General features: G+C 49.3%; 1 protein-coding gene across 1 annotated transcript in view; it reads left to right on the forward strand.

Moving 5' to 3' along the window:
- Positions 1–17916, forward strand: part of LOC125117012 (deleted in malignant brain tumors 1 protein-like) — an 86742-nt gene that overhangs the window by 38338 nt on the left and 30488 nt on the right. Inside the window, exons 12-15 of the mRNA XM_047762688.1 lie at positions 1787–2168; positions 4589–4619; positions 5796–6122; positions 13869–14172. Of these exons, the coding sequence (XP_047618644.1) occupies positions 1787–2168; positions 4589–4619; positions 5796–6122; positions 13869–14172 (1044 nt within the window). The remainder of the gene's footprint in view (positions 1–1786; positions 2169–4588; positions 4620–5795; positions 6123–13868; positions 14173–17916) is intronic.

Below are 17916 nucleotides of genomic sequence, written 5' to 3' on the forward strand. Positions count from 1 at the left end.
GGAGAGTTCTAGCATCCCCCTTGTCCAGGATGCTGTTGGCCGCCATCTCCTGTAATCTTAGCAAGTGCCAGGGGCTCCCTGAGCAAAAGCCTCGGGAAAACGCTGTAAAACACAGAGGAAAGGGTCACAAGGTGGATCGGGGAAGTCGCCGTGATTGGCATTAGACAGGTACTGATGATGGCTCCCTTGTGTTTGCAGAGGCAGTTTCCCGGACCCCACATCTAATCAGTGAGTCATGTTTACCATTGATTTGTTCCTCATTCACGCACGTTTCTTTCTCTCTCCCCACTCCTGGTGCTGTTACTCTCGTAGTGTGAGCCCTCTCTCTTGTTTTCCCATTTCCCGTATGGAGGGAGCCACCAGAGCTGAGAGATTCTGTCCACACGTGTCCCGCGCAAGTGCGTGATGCCCGTTGGCAGTGGAAGCAGGAGAGCGACAGTTGGGTCACTCCAACTTGATCCTTGTCAATTTGATGTCCTAATTCCTGGTTTTTATCAAAGTCGGTGAAACCTAATCAGACACTGCACATTTACAAAAGACAACAAAAAGGCAGAAGCATGCAGAGGAAATGGCTGTTTTCCCAGAAGGATGCTCATTGTGAAGGCAGTTTGGCACACAGTGGCCCAATTTAGATGCCACATTTCCAGCAACTGGGCAAAAGAATGGGATATTATCTCCGTTGTGTCCTCTATACCTGAGAAACATCAAGACCCGCATGTAAAGAGAGCTTGATTTCAGAAGTCACTTGTCAGAGGAAGAATGAATCAGGCAGAATTTGGGCATTAATGGGGACTGATCTCAGATGCCCCCATCTCAACTCGTCCACATCCTCCCTTTTTATGTAAGGGTGTCTCCTTGTATCCACAGCAATCCCCACGGCAACACCCCAGATGGTGACAGTAAGACCAGGTAAGCCTCGGGATGCAGTCATTCCTTACCCTGCATTTGTATCTGTATCTGTACGTGCTTCATGGGCAGAAGCTGGACCAACCGCAAGTGGTTCATTTACTTGCAGTGGTCCAGTTGACCCCATGCAGACTTCCCAGGGCCTTTTAGGACTCTTGGGAACTTTGGACTCTAGCAAGCCAGGGTGGGCAGAGTCCATTTTCTCAATGCCTTGCAGCATCATCAAAGCCTGGACAACGTACAAGCGCCTTCTGGTGGGGTCCTGCCTTTTCTTTATGTGGCCTGTGCTGATCATAGTTAGCCTCTCATCTGCATCACCAATAGACCTTTTCACAGTGAGCAGAGCCCCAGAGCCATTTCCGAGGGAGTGAGGTAGAATAGCAGAGAGAAAAAGAAAAATTGGTGGACTTTGGAGTCAGAACTGACTTGGGATCTGCTCCTTACCCGAGGTGGGGTTTGGGGCGAATCACTTTGCTTCTCCAATGGTCAGTTTCCACATAGATAAAATTGTTGTAATGCTGCTCTTCTGCTTCTTTTCCTGAGTTATCATAAGGCGAAGCTGGACACACACACAACACACACGAAAGCACGTCAGAAAATCACAGATTGCTGTGCAAGTTACTGGTGTTTGTCTGCACTTAGCCAACACAGATTGGCATACACTTGTGGCCCAATAGATATTCATTTAATGGCTATTTTCGGCTAAATGTCACTTGGACCAGATTAATGACTTAGCCTCCAACTAGGAGGTGGACTAGTTGACTGACCTTTTACCAAGTTCCCCATCCTTAATGCTAGGATGGGGGGTGAGGAGCTCAGCCAGCTCAAGGGGAGTGAGCAGTGGGCCCAGAGGCCACAGTCACCGGGACTCTGTCCATAGGGCACCAGCTGGAGCTGCGGCTGGTGGGCGGCTCAGGACGCTGCTCAGGACGCGTGGAGGTCCTGCACCAGGGGGCCTGGGGCACCGTGTGCGACGACCTGTGGGACCTGAACGAAGCCGAGGTCGTGTGCCGGCAGCTGGGGTGCGGGCGGGCCGTGTCCGCCCTCGGGAAGGCTTACTTCGGCCCGGGCTCCGGCAACATCCTCCTGGACAACCTGCAGTGTGCAGGGGTGGAGCGGCACCTGGGCCAGTGCGCCCACTCGGGCTGGTCAGAGCACAACTGCGGCCACCACGAGGACGCGGGGGTCATCTGCTCAGGTATCCTCTCCCTCTTCCAAGAGTCATCGCCCGTCCCAAAGTGCCCCAGGACCACCCTGCTGGAGCTCAGGGTCAGCCAGGGTCAAAGGTAGCCAGGATCCTCAGATAAGTAGCATTTGGTCTTTGCCTTATCTAAGGGGGTTAAATACATAAGTTTTTAACTGATGCCCAGAATAAAACCTTCAGATTTTCCAATTTGGGAGTAAAGATAGGTGTGCTTTACTGAATACAGACATGGGCAAAAACATGTATATTTATGGGAATTTTAAAGGTGTTTTCTCAAGATCTTTCATGGAAAGGGGGCAGCCGATGTAGTGAAGCGAAGGAAGATGTCGGAGCTGGACATTCTTGAGTCTGGATCTCAGAGCTGGAGATAAGACTCGGGTGGCCCTGGGCAACACTTAACCTCGCGGAGCCTCAGTGCCTTCATCTGTAACATGAGGAGAGGAAGTGCCTCCCAGCAGGACAGGACGGCCCAAAGGAGCCAGGCTGGCTTTTGTGAAGCTCCTGCCCAGTGCCTGACAAAGGGCTGCATAGTTGGAGATTTTTACTGCCGTTTCCCTTGCCCAGTCCTAACACTGAAGAAAGCAGTAAACCAAAGTGGCTACGTATAGTTGCCCTGTGATAGATTTTTTTTTTAATGTTTTGGATTTATTCATGTGTAAACAGTTAGCAAGTTAAGAGTAAGTTATTCACCTCTGGGAGGTCTCTTAGCAAGGCTTTCCAATAACGAGATGACTCTAGTAAACTAACAGCTGTGATACCTGGTGAGATTTGAGAGAATGGGTGACCGCAACTCCCAGTGGCCCTTGTTCCATAGACTTGCAGCTCGATTGTACCATCTGTACTGGCTGCCTGGGGCTTTTAATGAGAAGCACATATTTTAAAACATTTGTTGGCAGGCGCACTCGCTCATGGATCTGCTTGCTTTGTGGTGTCTTATATGTGGCACATCCAGCCCAGTGACAGCTTCATAGGGTGCTTGCTCTTCCCCAGTTTCGATGTTCTGGAGAATGACTGTCCATATCCGAGATACCCCCAGTGCTGCGAAATCAGAAATCTAGGTCCTACCAGCCCAAAGGTGCCCTTCAGCCTGGGCATGTTCTCATGATGCAGTCGCAAATCAGTAACCAGAGGAAAGCTCCCTTTTATGTCCATAGCTGAGTCCAGTTCTCCCAGTACTATGGTATTCACAGGGGCTTGTTTTTTCCCATATCAGATTTATAAACACTTACATGCGTGCAGTAAAAATCTTTGCCTTAGTAGTGAAAGTCAGGATTTCAGAAAAAGACCAATGTCTTTATTCTCTCTATATACAGATGCTGAAGAATCACTTATTAACAGTCCAGGTAGGTCACACTTTTTTGGATGGAACTTAAATATCAGCTGTTCTCGACTTTTTTGGTTGGGCTGTAAGTTCATTCTCTGTCTAAACTGCCAAGATTTTTCATGTCATTGAGATGCCATTGGGAAGTGTTACTCGGAATCACAACATCTGATATTTTTACATGTGATGGTGACGATATGTGTGTGTGTGTGTGTGTGTGTTAGAGATACATACCTGCAAGAGTGAAGGGGAATTTCTGTTTTTTATTTTATGATTTTTATTTTTTCCATTATAGTTGATTTACAGTGTTCTGTCAATTTCTACTATACAGCAGAGTGACCCAGTCATACATATATATATCTATGTATGTGTGTGTACACACACACACACACACACACACATATATTCTTTTTCTCGCAATAGTCCCTGTCATGTTCCATCACAAGTGACTGGATATTCCCTGTGCTCTACAGCAGGATCTCATCGCTTATCTATTCCAAATGCAAAAGTTTGCATCTATTAACCCCAGATTCCCAGTCCATCCCACTCCCTCCCCCTCCCCCTTGGCAATCACAAGTCTGTTCTCCAAATCCATGAGTTTCTTTTCTGTGGGAAGGTTCATTTGTGCCTTATATTAGATTCAAGATATATTACTTATATTCTCTTTCTGACTTACTTCACTTAGTATGAGAGTCTCTAGTTCCATCCATGTTGCTGCCAATGGCATTATGTCATTCTTTTTTATGGCTGAGTAGTATTCCATTGTGTATATATACCACATCTTCTTAATCCATTCATCTGTCAATGGACATTTAGGTCGTTTCCATGTCTTGGCTATTGTGAATAGTGCTGCAGTGAACATACGGGTGCATGTATCTTTTTCAATGAAAATTTTATCTGGATATATGCCCAAGAGTGGGATTGCTGGGTCATATGGTAGTTCTGTATTTAGTTTTCTGAGGTACCTCCATACTGTTTTCCATAGTGGTTGTACCAATTTACATTCCCACTAACAGTGTAGGAGGGTTCACTGTTCTCCACACCCTCTGCAACATTTGTTATTTGTTGACTTGTTAATGATAGCCATTCTGACAGGTGTGAGGTGGTACCTCGTAGTAGTTTTGGGTTTTTTTTTTTTGGTCTTTTTGTCTTTTTAGGGCCACTCCAGTGGCATATGGAGGTTCCCAGGCTAGGGATCCAATCGGAGTTGTAGCTGAAGGCCTACACCACAGCTACAGCAACTCGGGATCTGAGCCGTGTCTGCAACCTACACCACAGCTCATGGCAACACCGGATCCTTAACCCCCTGAGTGAGGCCAGGGATCAAACCCATGTCCTCATGGATCCTAGTCGGGTTCGTTAACCACTGAGCCATGATGGAAACTCCCCTCACAGTAGTTTTGATTTGCATTTCTCTAAAAATCAGTGATGTTGAGCATTTTTTCATGTGCCCGTTAGCCATCTGTATATCTCCTTTGGAGAAATGTCTATTCAGATCTTTGCCCATTTTTCAATTGGGTTATTGGTTTTTTTGCTGTTGAGGTGTATAAGTTGTTTGTATATTTTAGAGATTAAGCCCTTGTCAGTTGTATCATTTGAAACTATTTTCTCCCATTCTATAGGTTGTCTTTTTGGTTTTTTTTTATGGTTTCCTTTGCTGTGCAAAAGCTTGTAGGTTTGATTAGGTCCCATTGGTTTATTTTTGCTTTTATTCCTGTTGCCTTGGGAGACAGACCTAAGAAAACATTTGTACGGTTGATGTCCGAAAATGTTTGGCCTATGTTCTCTTCTTGGAGTTTTATGCTGTCTTGTTTTATATTTTAAGTCTTTAAGCCATTTTGAAATGACATTTCAGGGTCTTTTTGCAGAAGCTTTCCCCTCTGCCTCAAAGGTCTTTCCCCAGCACCTCTGCTGACTGGCTCCTTCTCACTGTTTTAAGAGGAGTCTTCCAGCTCCCCCTGCCTCCATTATTCTCTTCAGAGGGTCCTGTTTTTTCTCTTCACTGCATTACACTGGTGGTGTGTTAGTAGAAGCGTATATTACATTAGTATCTGTATTTCGCCAATAAATAGACTCTGGGCTCCCTGAGGCGGGAGGCTTATCTCTTTGGTTTATAGCTGAATCATCAGTGCCTAACATGAAAGGCAATCAGTCAGTACTAGTGAAATGAAATTACACTGGCCGAAGACCCCACAACTGCATGCAACCCAGAAACACACTAGAATTCGAGGGACAAGCCTGAAGGCTCAAAACATAGCGTGTTCCTCCCTCCTGCTGGCCTCTGAGGCCTGGTGCTGGAGCACCTCGGGCAGGTCTGCTGGGGACTCACACACCCCATCTCTGTCCACAGGGGACCAGCTGGAGCTGCGGCTGGTGGGCGGCTCAGGACGCTGCTCAGGACGCGTGGAGGTCCTGCACCAGGGGGCCTGGGGCACCGTGTGCGACGACCTGTGGGACCTGAACGAAGCCGAGGTCGTGTGCCGGCAGCTGGGGTGCGGGCGGGCCGTGTCCGCCCTCGGGAAGGCTTACTTCGGCCCGGGCTTTGGCGACATCCTCCTGGACAACCTGCAGTGCGCAGGGGTGGAGCGGCACCTGGGCCAGTGCGCCCACTCGGGCTGGTCAGAGCACAACTGCGGCCACCACGAGGACGCGGGGGTCATCTGCTCAGGTATCCCCCTCCCCCGCCAGGCAGTAATTTCAGATTTTGTGGCTGAGGACACTTTCATCCATCCATCTGTTCACTAAATCTGTCATCAACCCTCCAGCGGCTATGCTGAGCCAGGCCCCAGACTCAGGCACACCCCTGCCCCAGCAGCTCAAGGTGGCACACAGAAGGTCTCTAGTGTTTGTGTGCACCAGCATCCCCTCCTGACCCTGGCATCACAGTGCAGAATCCAGGGCCCTCCCCCAAGAGATCTCAATGAACTAGGTTTGGGATGGGGCTCTGGAATCTGCATCTTTGCAAGTAGTCCAGGTGATTTTGTGTAAGAGGGGCCATGGGTGATCCAGCCCTGGTGACCATGGGGCAGTGTACCAGCTGCCGTACCCCACCCTGCAGGGCCAAGGACCCAGAGGAGGGCCGGATTGCCCAGGAAGCAGGGGTCTGACTCCTGTGCCCCAAAAGCCCATGGTTCTCTCCCCTTCGCCCCCTACCTGTACCCTTGTTACCCCACATCCTCACACTCTAGATTCACTAAAGAGAGTGACCTGTTGCCTTTCTTTATTCATTCAGATGCAGACGACCTGCCTCCTCCCACACCTCCAGGTATGTCTATATTTTTTTCTAGTCCAGGCAACTTTATAATAACAGCAACATCATATACTTGCAAATGCTCTCAGGCACTGAAAGCATCTAGAACTGAGCCCTTTGCATCTAGAACTCATTTAATCCCCACGGTAACCTCTTGAGGTCAAGTACTTTAATTACTTCCATTTTCCAGAGCAGTAAACTGAGAAATGGAAAGTAATGTGCCCAAGGTGAGCCTGGGGATTTGGACCCAGGCTGTCATTGACCTTCAGTCTCATTTACCCACCTGGTCATGGCCTCCGCTATGTAAAGACCAAGCAAAACTAACACAAAGATGGGGGGCTATTTAGCTCAGATTATTACTGATCTTCAGGACAACCTTGCAAAAAAAGGCATTGTATATTTTACAAAAGAGTAATTAAGAGACACAGAAAGGGTAAGTAACTTGCCTAGGATCACTCAGCACGTTAATGGTGGAACCAGACTTTGACACTGATCAGTCTGACCCCAGAGTACATACTCTTTGGAATCTTGCCTGTTTTCAAAGATTTTATGACTTAGTGATTCAGTGATATTCATCTATAATTAAAACCAAAGACCAGAAAAATAAGACGTGATTTTTTTGGTTTGAGCAGCAGAATGAGGCAAAAGTGACACCGTGCCTTAAACAACTGGCAGCTTCCACTTGCTGTCTCTAGGAAGCCTGGTTCACTTGTGCTTTGTGCTCCAGGCTGTCACAGAGTCCTCCCAGGTTCAAGGGAGGGGACCTAGACCCCACCTATGACAAGAGACACACCCACGAATCTGTGGCCGCCTCTCTTTAACCTGCCAAAGGACTGTAGAGAATATTCACTCGGCACCTTCAGTCTTTTCTTCGTTTCACTAAGTGCATCAATACTTCTCAAGAAATCCTTTAGGTTTTGCTAACTTGTAGATGAGACTGTTTCTGCCCCCCTCCCCATGTCATCATTATCTGTCTTTTTTTCCCTTCTAGGTCTTTCCACTGCTTCTCAGGATCATGTAACAGGTAGCCACTGTTTTAAATTGAAATGGTAACTCCAAGCCATGAGAACCATCCTAATAGATGCCAGGTGGTGTGCCCCATCCCACGAGAAGACATGGCAGCTGGGCGTCATCGGGAGGAGCCCCTCGGTCCCCACTGCAGCCTTGCTGGGGCGTGTGCCATTAATACTTCCAAGGCCTGTAAATGCCAACCTTTCTTTCAACCAAAGGAGCAGGCTGGGAAGGGGGTGTGTGGATCTGTCTGGGTCAGAGGGGGCAGGAGGGTGACGGGGACTTGAAGAAAATGTGGCTCAGTCCACCTGGCCATTCTCAGCCTGCCTCTTCTGGGCGCAGTCCTGCAGTGGGCACCCGCACTAGTCACCCTCTGCCACGTGTGAAGGCCTCAGGGAACCCAGCCCCCAGGGGTTCTGGTGTCAGTCTGACGAGGCCCAGTTACCACAGCCTATAAACACAGCCCTCTGGGATGACCCTGCACCGCTTCCCACCTCCCATCCCGCGAAAGACCAGGAACCTGTGGGATTCTGGGAGTGTCGCAAGGCGGTCAGGGGAGAACAGAGAAGAAAATTAAGCATCTTCATAATTTGAGCACAAGGTCAATAAAATATACCATGTTTTCTTATGGCTCAGTGGTAACAAACCTAACTGGTATCCATGAGGACTCAAGTTCAATCCCTGGCCCCGCTCAATGGGTTAAGGATCTAGCATTGCTGTGAACTGTGGCGTAGGTCGCAGGCACAGCTTGGATCCCACGTTGCTGTGACTGTGGTGTAGGCCAGCGGCTATAGCTCCAATTTAACCACTAGCCTGGGAACTTTCATATGCCCCAGGTGTGGCTGTAAAAAGAAAAAAAAAATATATATATATATATATATACATATACATATACATAATATGTATATATACTGTGTTTTAAAATTTCCCCTGAAATAATTTGATAATTTTGTTTTCTACTTTTTCATGTGGCGTGCTGCTTTAAACGTCTATGATGTGTATGTAAATTTATATCAATTTATATTAATGACAAATAGTATGGAAGAATTGGATTTCACTTGTTTAATTCTTATAAATCCAAAACCTGTAAGTTCTGGTCTCAGTAGATACTGAGTTGCAGGAAGTGCCATCTACCCAGAAAAAGTGATGAAAAAGTGGTTAAAAGGAGGGCCCAGCCATAGCCTCCCCCAAACAGTCCCGACCGCCCCCATTCCCTTTGTCTCCAGTTTCTCAGCCCTGAAAGCGGTTCCAGAGCCTCTTTTCCCTGAACCTCCTCAAACCCACGCCTTCCCCCGGCATGTACAGCCTCTGCCTCTTTGACTCTCTTTCCCCAGCTCTCGTGTCAGTCTGCTCTGCCTCTTTCCCAGAAAACAAGAATCCTTCCACTTTACAAAGACGGAGGAGAGAGTGATCAGGACAAATAGAGTATTTGCTTCATCGGGGCGGGGGGTGGGGGGGAAGGCCAGGTGCTCCCCCATTTGGACTTTGACCCATCTAGAACTGGATTGACTGGCATCTCCTTCCGAGGAGACGTTGAGGCTGAAGGTCTGTGTGCCCACCCAGGCAGACTGCAGCCTGACCCCACCAGGCCTCTGGGTGGGCGCCAGTCATTACGGGGGAACACACGTGACGCAGCGGGAACACCCCTGACATCCTTTTTCCTGTTGTTTCAGGAGGAAGTCGCTCTTGTGGAGGGGTCATTTCTGGTCTCTCGGGGGCATTTTCCAGTCCGCTGTACCCAGAAAACTACCCGACAGACATACAGTGTGTTTGGGAGATCCATGTGGATAAAAAATTCCGCATAGAACTCATGATTCCAACCCTAAAGTAAGAAAACAGCTTTTTAAAGAGAAGAGTCTACCTAAATGAATACTTGGCTTGGGAAATCATAATAATGAGATTTCTTTTAGTGGGAAACATTTGGGGGTGACACCAGCAGAACACACAATTCTTTCCAGTAAGCGGGGTATTAACATCTTTGACTTAACGTTACTATGATGATTTTTCTTTTGATGTTTTTCCAAAAATATGACAAAAATTCTCCTTATCAGCTCTGCTCTCATGGTGGGTAACCATATTTATCCTCTTAGGCTTTCTTTTCCTTAATCTAAATTTTAAGCAAGCATTAAGAGGCTTTCCATACGTACACACGCAGCAGCCAACTACGCCAGCCTAGGGTTCCGCATCCGTGAAACGTAGCCGGAGAGTGAACGGAGACGGGAGGGTCACTGCCTCACCTCTGACATAAAGAGAGTAGAATCTTCAGAACATAACATTATAGCTGGGATTCTTCACCATTGACGTGTGCCAGGCTCTGTACCATGTATTCTGGATGCTTTGTCACACTCTGGTGTCACATGTGATGCATGTCCTTGCCATCCCAATTAGAGACAAGGAAGCAGAGGCTCAGGGAGGTAACTAACCAGCCCCAGGGGAATCTTCCGGGTCAGTAGGCTATGGAAGGCCCAGCCCTTCAGCAGCGCACGACTCTGTAGGCAGCGTCTGTGCAAAGCCCTTCTCCCTGCACGTGACACGCATCGTGCTACAAGTGCGGCAGTACTGTGAGAGGCTATGAAAATCCACCTTCGGCCTGCGCTCAATTGCTGCTGGGTCCACGGCTTCAGACATGCCCCAGGAAAAGAATGCCCTAGACACATGTTATCCTTATTTGACTAAAACCCTAAGGACACAGCCCACGGTGGAGTGAGAACCTTGAACCCCCACCTTTGGAGCCTGTTACGTCATCAGTCATCCATTCCTTCAAAATCAGCCCCCGTGCACATCCCTCTGCATGGTCACCCAAGTGCAGATACTCTTCTATCTGACAACACGACTTTTCTTTTAAAGGCAAGTTTTTTTTTTTCCTCCCCAAGAATTTGGGTATGCAAAATACCATGAAACACAGAGGTAGGAAATCTGGTTGTGGTGTTGGTTATATGCTGATCATCACGGTGATTTTACTGTTAAGAATTTATTTGCAGGAGTTCCCATTGTGGCAGAGTGGAAAGGAATCTGACTAGTAGCCAGGAGGATTTGGCTTTGATCCCTGGCCTTGCTCAGTGGGTCGGGAACCAGCATTGCCATGAGCTGCGATGTAGGATCCCGAGTTCCTGTGGCTGTGGTGTAGGCCAGCAGCTACAGCTCTGATTCGACCCCTAGCCTGGAAACTTCCATGGGCCGCAGGTGCGGCCCTAAAAAGAAAAAAAAAAAATGTACTTGCAGTGTATATTCGCATTTCCTAATCTTCCACGTAAGTTGTGATTGGCCACAATTACTATGATTTTTAAATGTCCATTATTAAGTTGTACCCATAAACCTCACACATTCCTCAAAGACAATAAGAGCTCTGATAATTAAGCATCTGAAAAAGTTAATTGGCATTTTATATATTAATATGCAGTTTTTCTGTTTGTTTGCTTTTTAGGGCCACACATGCTGCATATGGAAGTTCCCAGGCTAGGGGCTGAATCGGAGCTGTAGCCACCAGGCTACACCACAACCACAGCAACACCAGATCCGAGCTGCATCTGTGACCTACACCACAGCTCACGGCAATGCAGGATCCCTGACCCTCTGAGCAAGGCCAGGGATCAAACCAGCATCCTCATGGGTCCTAGTCAGGTTTGTTACCACTGAGCCACAATGGGAACTCCTGCAATTTAAAGTATAATCCAAGCATGTCATCCTGAAACTGGCCTGATTTGTAAACTCTGAGATCTAGGAAGCTCTAACCCTCCACACGGCTTCCCCAGGCTGGAGGATAACCTCGGATGCCCCTACGACTCAGTTGAAATCTTCGATGGCCCCAGGATTGCCGCGCTGTCCATGGGGAAGTTCTGTGCTTCAGTAGCTGTGATGTTTTTCTCCTCCTCCAACATCTTGACGGTGGTATTCCGAAGTGACGCTGTGATCACCAGCGCTGGCTTCTATGCGCTGTTCACCGCGGTTCCTCAGGGCGCAGGCGGCTCAGGTAGGAAGCTTCAAGTAGGTTTTTGACCTTGGAAAGACAGAAGAGTTTTTTAATCTAAAGGGACCCCACCCCCACCCCCTGCTGTTAGCAGAGGGCTGGAATTCAGTTGTAAGAGCGCTGTACACTTAGCTCCAGAAGCCCTGCTGCATCACTGCTAGATTTTCCCACTAAGAGATCCACGTGGGCAATTGAAACAGAGCAGTGATGGGCAGCCTGTGTGTAAAGGGACAGGCCTCTCCTCTCCACCGCTCCATCCTCACTGCCCACTGCTGGGAACTGTCCAGGGTGCTGAAATCTAAACGTCGAACTTTCGAGAGTTCTCTTCCCTCCACCACCGGGCTCACTTCCCATCTTGCCAGCATTGAACCTGAGACTCACCCAAATAACAGGCTTGGTGACTCCTTAAGCCATGGCCCTAGAGCCCCTCACTCCAGAGCCTGGTTCAATTTGCACCCAGAAGGCATACTTACCTGCTGATTGTGGGGCCCCAGTAACTCAGATCAGCAGGAATTCAGCTAGCAACTCCCCAGTTGGATGTTGAGGCTCAGAGGGTGTCTGTTTCTGAGTAAGAGAATTTCTTATCTATCTGACCTTCAAAATTATGTTTGAGATCTTGCCCTGGGGAGGTTAAGTAAGGTCCAACATTTGAAATCCAAACCATTCATTGGCCCAAGATCATCATTTACTCATCCTGTGTGTGTGTGTGTGTGTGTTATATATATATGGCCGCACTTGCAGTATATGGAGCTTCCCAGGCTAGGGATTGAATCAGAGCTACAGCTACCAGCCTACACCACAGCCACAGCAATGCAGGATCCAAGCTGCATCTATGACCTACACCACAGCTCATGGCAACACCAGATCCTTAACCCACTGAGTGAGGCCAGGGATCGAACCTGCATCCTCATGGATACTAGTCAGATTCATTACCACTGAGGCATGACGGGAACTCCCTCATCCTGTGATGTTTACTGAGCTCCTAATATGTGCCAGGCCCAGCAAGTGCGGGGACACAGGACCGTGCCCTTCCCGCATGGTGTTTACTGTAGGGGGGATGTGGGGGGGATCAAGATGCAAGAAACAAGTAAATAAACATGATGATTTGGGGACAGTGGTAGGGCTGGGACTGCAGAGCCATCTGGGGTTGAAGGGAGTGCCTGGGGTGGAGGAGGTGCTTCTTTGGATTGAACGGGGATGGACAGCCCCGCTGAGAGGTGACAGGTGATAAGTGACCTTGAAGGGGCATTCCAAGCAGAGAGGGTAGCAATGCACGGGCTCTCAGGGAGGAAGAAGTTGGGCATGTTGGAGACACAGACAGCAGGGCAGTGGCGCAGAGCCTGTGGACACAGTGAGGGAAGCCTGACCCTGGAGTCTCTCCAGCTGGGGCATCAGCCCAGAGACAGCCATTCCCTCTGGGTTTTATGAAGTCATAGACACCCTCGTGGCCCAGTGCACCCCTGTGGCCAAGTGCCTTCAGGGGACTGAATCTACGCTTCTCCAAGCACTTATGGAAGACATGTACATAAAACCACCTGGGAACCCGTTTCCCCAGGAATCCAGCTTTGCAACACAGAGAACCACACCCCAAGATCTGCAGGACCCAAGATGTGCTGGGGCTGAGCACTATGCTTTAGAGTCATGCTTTTGTGGACTTGTCACCACAGCCCCCTGAGATACATGCTTCTGGAATCCCATTTTACAGATGGGGAAACTGAGACCAGAGAGATGAAGTAACTCGGCAAAGGTTAAACAACTAGGGAGCAATAGAGCTGGGATCCAAACCTGCCCCTGTCTTAAGCTCAACCTACTACAAAATGAAGACAGCCCTGAGGCTTTGTTCCTGCATTGATGTGCCTTAGCCATGAACATGGGAGCTAGAAGTCCTTCCTAGTTAAAACCCCAAAGTCAGAGTTCCCTGCCGTGGCTCAGTGGAAACGAATCTGACTAGTATCCATGAGGACACAGGTTCAATCCCTGACCTTACTCAGTGAGTTAAGGATCCGGCATTGCCACGAGCTGTGGTGTAGATCACAGATGTGGCTCAAACCTGATATTGCTGTGGCAGTGGCATAGGCCAGCAGCTACAGCTCCAATTCTACCCCTAACCTGAGAACCTCCATATGCCGTGGGTGTGACTCTACAAAGACAAAAAAAAAAAAAAAAAAACCTCAAAAATAAAATCCTCTGTTTAGAAGATGGACCAGAGCTGAGGCTGGTGGGCGGCTCAGGATGGTGCTCAGGACGTGTGCAGGTCCTGCACCAGGGGGCCTGGGGCACCGTGTGTGATGACCTGTGGGACCTGAACGAAGCCGCGGTCGTGTGCCGGCAGCTGGGGTGCGGGCGGGCCGTGTCCGCCCTCGGGAAGGCCCACTTCGGCCTGGGCTCTGGCGACATCCTCCTGGACAACATCCAGTGTTCTGGAAGTGAGAGCCACCTTGGCCAGTGCCCAAGCTCTGGCTGGTCAGAGCACAATTGTGGTCACCATGAGGATGCTGGCGTCATCTGCTCAGGTACCTCTCCTCCCAGGGCAGATCTTTCAGCATCTCGGTGATGGGTGAAGGGTGTGCACAGAACAGAGCCAGGGAGGCTAAGGACAGTGGTCATTCAGATGACTGTCCCTTCAGCTGGGCTGGCAGAGAACACTGAGAGCCAGGCTCCCTTCTGGACACACACTCCAGGACCACACAGTTGTCGGGTCCTGTTGTCTGCAACCTCTCTTGGGTCTGGATCTGTGTCTCCAGGGTCAAAACACGCCCTGTTCTTGCTTGTGTGATGCCTGCTTGAGACCTGCCCACACTAGAAAGCTACCACTCATCTTCCTACATTTAACTTAGGTTTGCTAAATATACCGCCTTTTTAATGCTTTGCAGATGCTGGGCCCTGGGCTCCAGATGTGACTCCTGCACCCCCAGGTAGGTCTGACCCTGAATGTCCAATATCTCTGCAAAGTAAATAAGAGATCTAGCCTCTCTCTGGACCCAGACACAGGTGGACAATGACCTAGATACTAGAATCACCCAGAGAGCTTTTAAAATTCCCAATGCCCAAACTGCACCCCAGACCAGTCACACCAGAACATCTGGGGTCACATCCAGTCGTCATAATAGTTAAAGCTCCACATGTGAGTCCAGCTTGCAGCCAGTGGCTTGGACAATGAGCTAAGCATCACTTTCCCCAAATACCATGACCCAAAACTCTCCTCCATTCTGGAAGCAGAGCAGGAAAGGACAGGAGGGTACAAAGCCGGATGGTTCCAAACACTGCAGCTGAGAAGAGGGTTGGTGTGGTGAGAGACGATGGAAACGTTTACCTCGCTGGTCTGTGGATTACAGAAAAAAACATGCACGCAAACAAAAATGCATTGAGCGCAGGACTCTCCCAGTGGTTGGTCAAAAGCAGAGTGGGGGCGAGGAGTGAAACCATTTGGGGCTCCTCTGAGGACCACCTGGCTTAGCCAGCACAGCAGGAGTCAGGGAGGGGTACACCTCCAGGTAACCTCCTCAAAGTCAGTGTGCGACAGTGACACCCCCCCCACCCCCCAGATTCCAGCTCTGCCAGAGCACGGGTGGTCCTGCCTCCTGCACCCACCTGCCTCTCCAGGACAGGGTCTCATCACCTGCCTCTCTGCTCCCTGGTGCCCTAGGCCCCACCCTGCCTCCTTCCCAACTTGATGCAGTGACAGCTGCCACCCTCTGCCCTCGGCGGGGGGCGGGGGGGGGTGCTGAGCATGGGAAAGGTCAGGGTCAGGATTGCACCTTGCAGTGTTTGGAGGCCGAGCAAGGTGACTAGCAGCTGTCCCTAACCTGGGCTGGCACCACCGTGGTGCATTTGGAGGGACACTTGGTGGGGGCCTTTTACCCCAGGCCAGGTTCCAAGGACATCCCAGGCCCTCATAGGCTGCCCTTCTCTGGGTTTCAGAGGCAGACCTATGGGAAGGGGTTGATGTCCCCGCCCCTGGCTGAGGGCCCACGTTTTCATTTTGCACTGAGACCCACAGATTATACAGCAGTCCTGGAGCAGGCAGGGCCCACAGGACCCTTTCTCAGAGACTGACAAGCAGGGAACCCCCATTGGTTCCCTCTGGTGTTTCCTCTTCCCCAGAGAAGAGTCTCGTAACCAGGAGCCAGGGTGCAGGAGAAGCAGTGAGTATGTGGTTTCAGGTTGTCAGATAGCTTGGGGTCCAGGTCCTCTTGCAGCTCAGAGTTTCGAACCCCAGAGGCTTTTCTCTTTTTTCTCTCTGCTATAATATCCTTTTCCCAAGGCAGGGATGTGTGGCTGACTGGGAAAGTGAATGACTCATGGAACCCTCATGGATCCTAGTTGGGCTTATAACCCGCTGAGCCACAGCGGGAACTCCCACCACTTCTTGACAAGACATGTATCTTTATCTAGACACACACACACAGAGCTCTGGCCATTTAGTTGTCCGTACAGGGAAATACGGTACATCAGACGTGTGAACAAGAGGAAATTGCTTAGGTGACACTCGAGGTTAGAACCAGTTCATTCTGCTGACGTCCAGCACTGCCTGGCAGAGGACCAGAAGGGCCAGGCATTGGGTGCTGGACACCCCCTTCTCTGCTCCTCGCCATGCGGCAGAGTTGCCTGAGGAGAAAGATGGGGGACAAAGGGATTCTCAAATGATCTGACCCATTTGCTTCAAACCCCCTCCCTCCCCACTCAACTCTTAGCGTAAAACTCCAAGTCCCAGCTTTCAGTGAACAGACTTTCAAAACCTGCTCTCAGAGTTCCCGTCGTGGCTCAGTGGTTAACGAACCTGACTAGCATCCATGAGGATGCGGGTTCAATCCCTGGCCTCATTCAGTGGGTTAAAGATCCTGTGTTGCTGTGGCTGTGGTGTAGGCCAGCAGCTGTAGCACTGATTAGACCCCTAGCCTAGGAACCTCCATATGCCGCCAGTGTGGCCCTAAAAGACAAAAAGAGAAAAAATAATAATAATAATAACCTGTTCTCTCCTTGGCTTGCCACACAGTGAGGATTAAGGACACATCTTGAATACAAAAATAGGTGCTACCCAGAAATCAAAGCCAAAGGACAAGTGGAAGGAGGAAGGAAGGATATTAAGGGGCGTTGGAGCTCCCGGGAGGCCTGCCCTACTCCACCGGAAAATTTGTCCCACCTGCCTTTCCCCACTGCAGCCCTGGGCTTCCTGGCTTTTGTCCCTCTGCATTCTGGCACCTCATGCATTTCCGCAGGCACAGTGGCATGTCCTTTATGCTCACTGTGGATGACACTTGGTGACTGATCTCTCAGGACAGCCTTTAGGTTGGTGGCACCCAGCACAGAAGAGAAAAGAGATCATGTGGCTGTGTTTGCTGTGATTTCATGGTGAATCCCTGAAAGCGGGGGGAGAGGCCGCATCTCAGATCAGGGAGAAGAGAGGGGTGAGTGTGTCACACCTGCATCTCAGGATAGTAGCAGCTTCATCCCTTTGTGCCAAGTGTAAGATGATTTTAGGTACTAAGCATAAGATGATGTATTAAGTGTGAGATGATTTTGTCACGCTCAGCTCCTTCCTGATTTTCTTTGGTTTGGATTTTTGCAGCTGCTTTTCCTCAAGCACCTGTCGCACAAGGTAACTCTCTTCCACTGAAAGTATAACCTGTAAAGGATGGGGTCGCAGGGATAACTCATAAGAGCAGACTAGATAGACGTCTGCTGTCCTGGCTGCACGAGGGGAAGGAACTGGTGGGATGGAGCCCTCACAAGTGGATGGATTATCTACACCTCACTTGAGCTGGTTTGTGTGACAAGCAGCTGGGGAGGGCATTAGTGAAGTCTTGCTGGACACCCCACACCTGCCACCCACATGTCCAAGCCATTTCCAGTCTCACCTGCAGTTTTTTTTCTTTTTTTTTAATTATTATTATTTTTTAATAGTTATTTCCCTGATACAGTTTTTTTTTCTACTGTACAGCATGGTGACCCGGTTACACATACATGTACACATTCTATATTCTCACATTATCATGCTCCATCATAAGTGACTAGACATAGTTTTCCCAGTGCTACACAGCAGGATCCCATTGCTTATCCATTCCAAAGGCAATCGTTTGCGTCTATGAACCCCAAATTCCCAGTCCATCCCCCTCCCTCCCCCTCCCCCTTGGCAACCACAAGTCTATTCTGCAATCCATGATTTTCTTTTCTGTGGAAAGGTTCATTTGTGCCTTATATTAGATTCCAGATGTAAGTGATACCGTATATCGTATCTCACCTGCCATTTTAAGGTC

Source organism: Phacochoerus africanus, chromosome 15 (assembly GCF_016906955.1).
Source record: "Phacochoerus africanus isolate WHEZ1 chromosome 15, ROS_Pafr_v1, whole genome shotgun sequence".
Taxonomy (NCBI): Eukaryota; Metazoa; Chordata; class Mammalia; order Artiodactyla; family Suidae; genus Phacochoerus; species Phacochoerus africanus.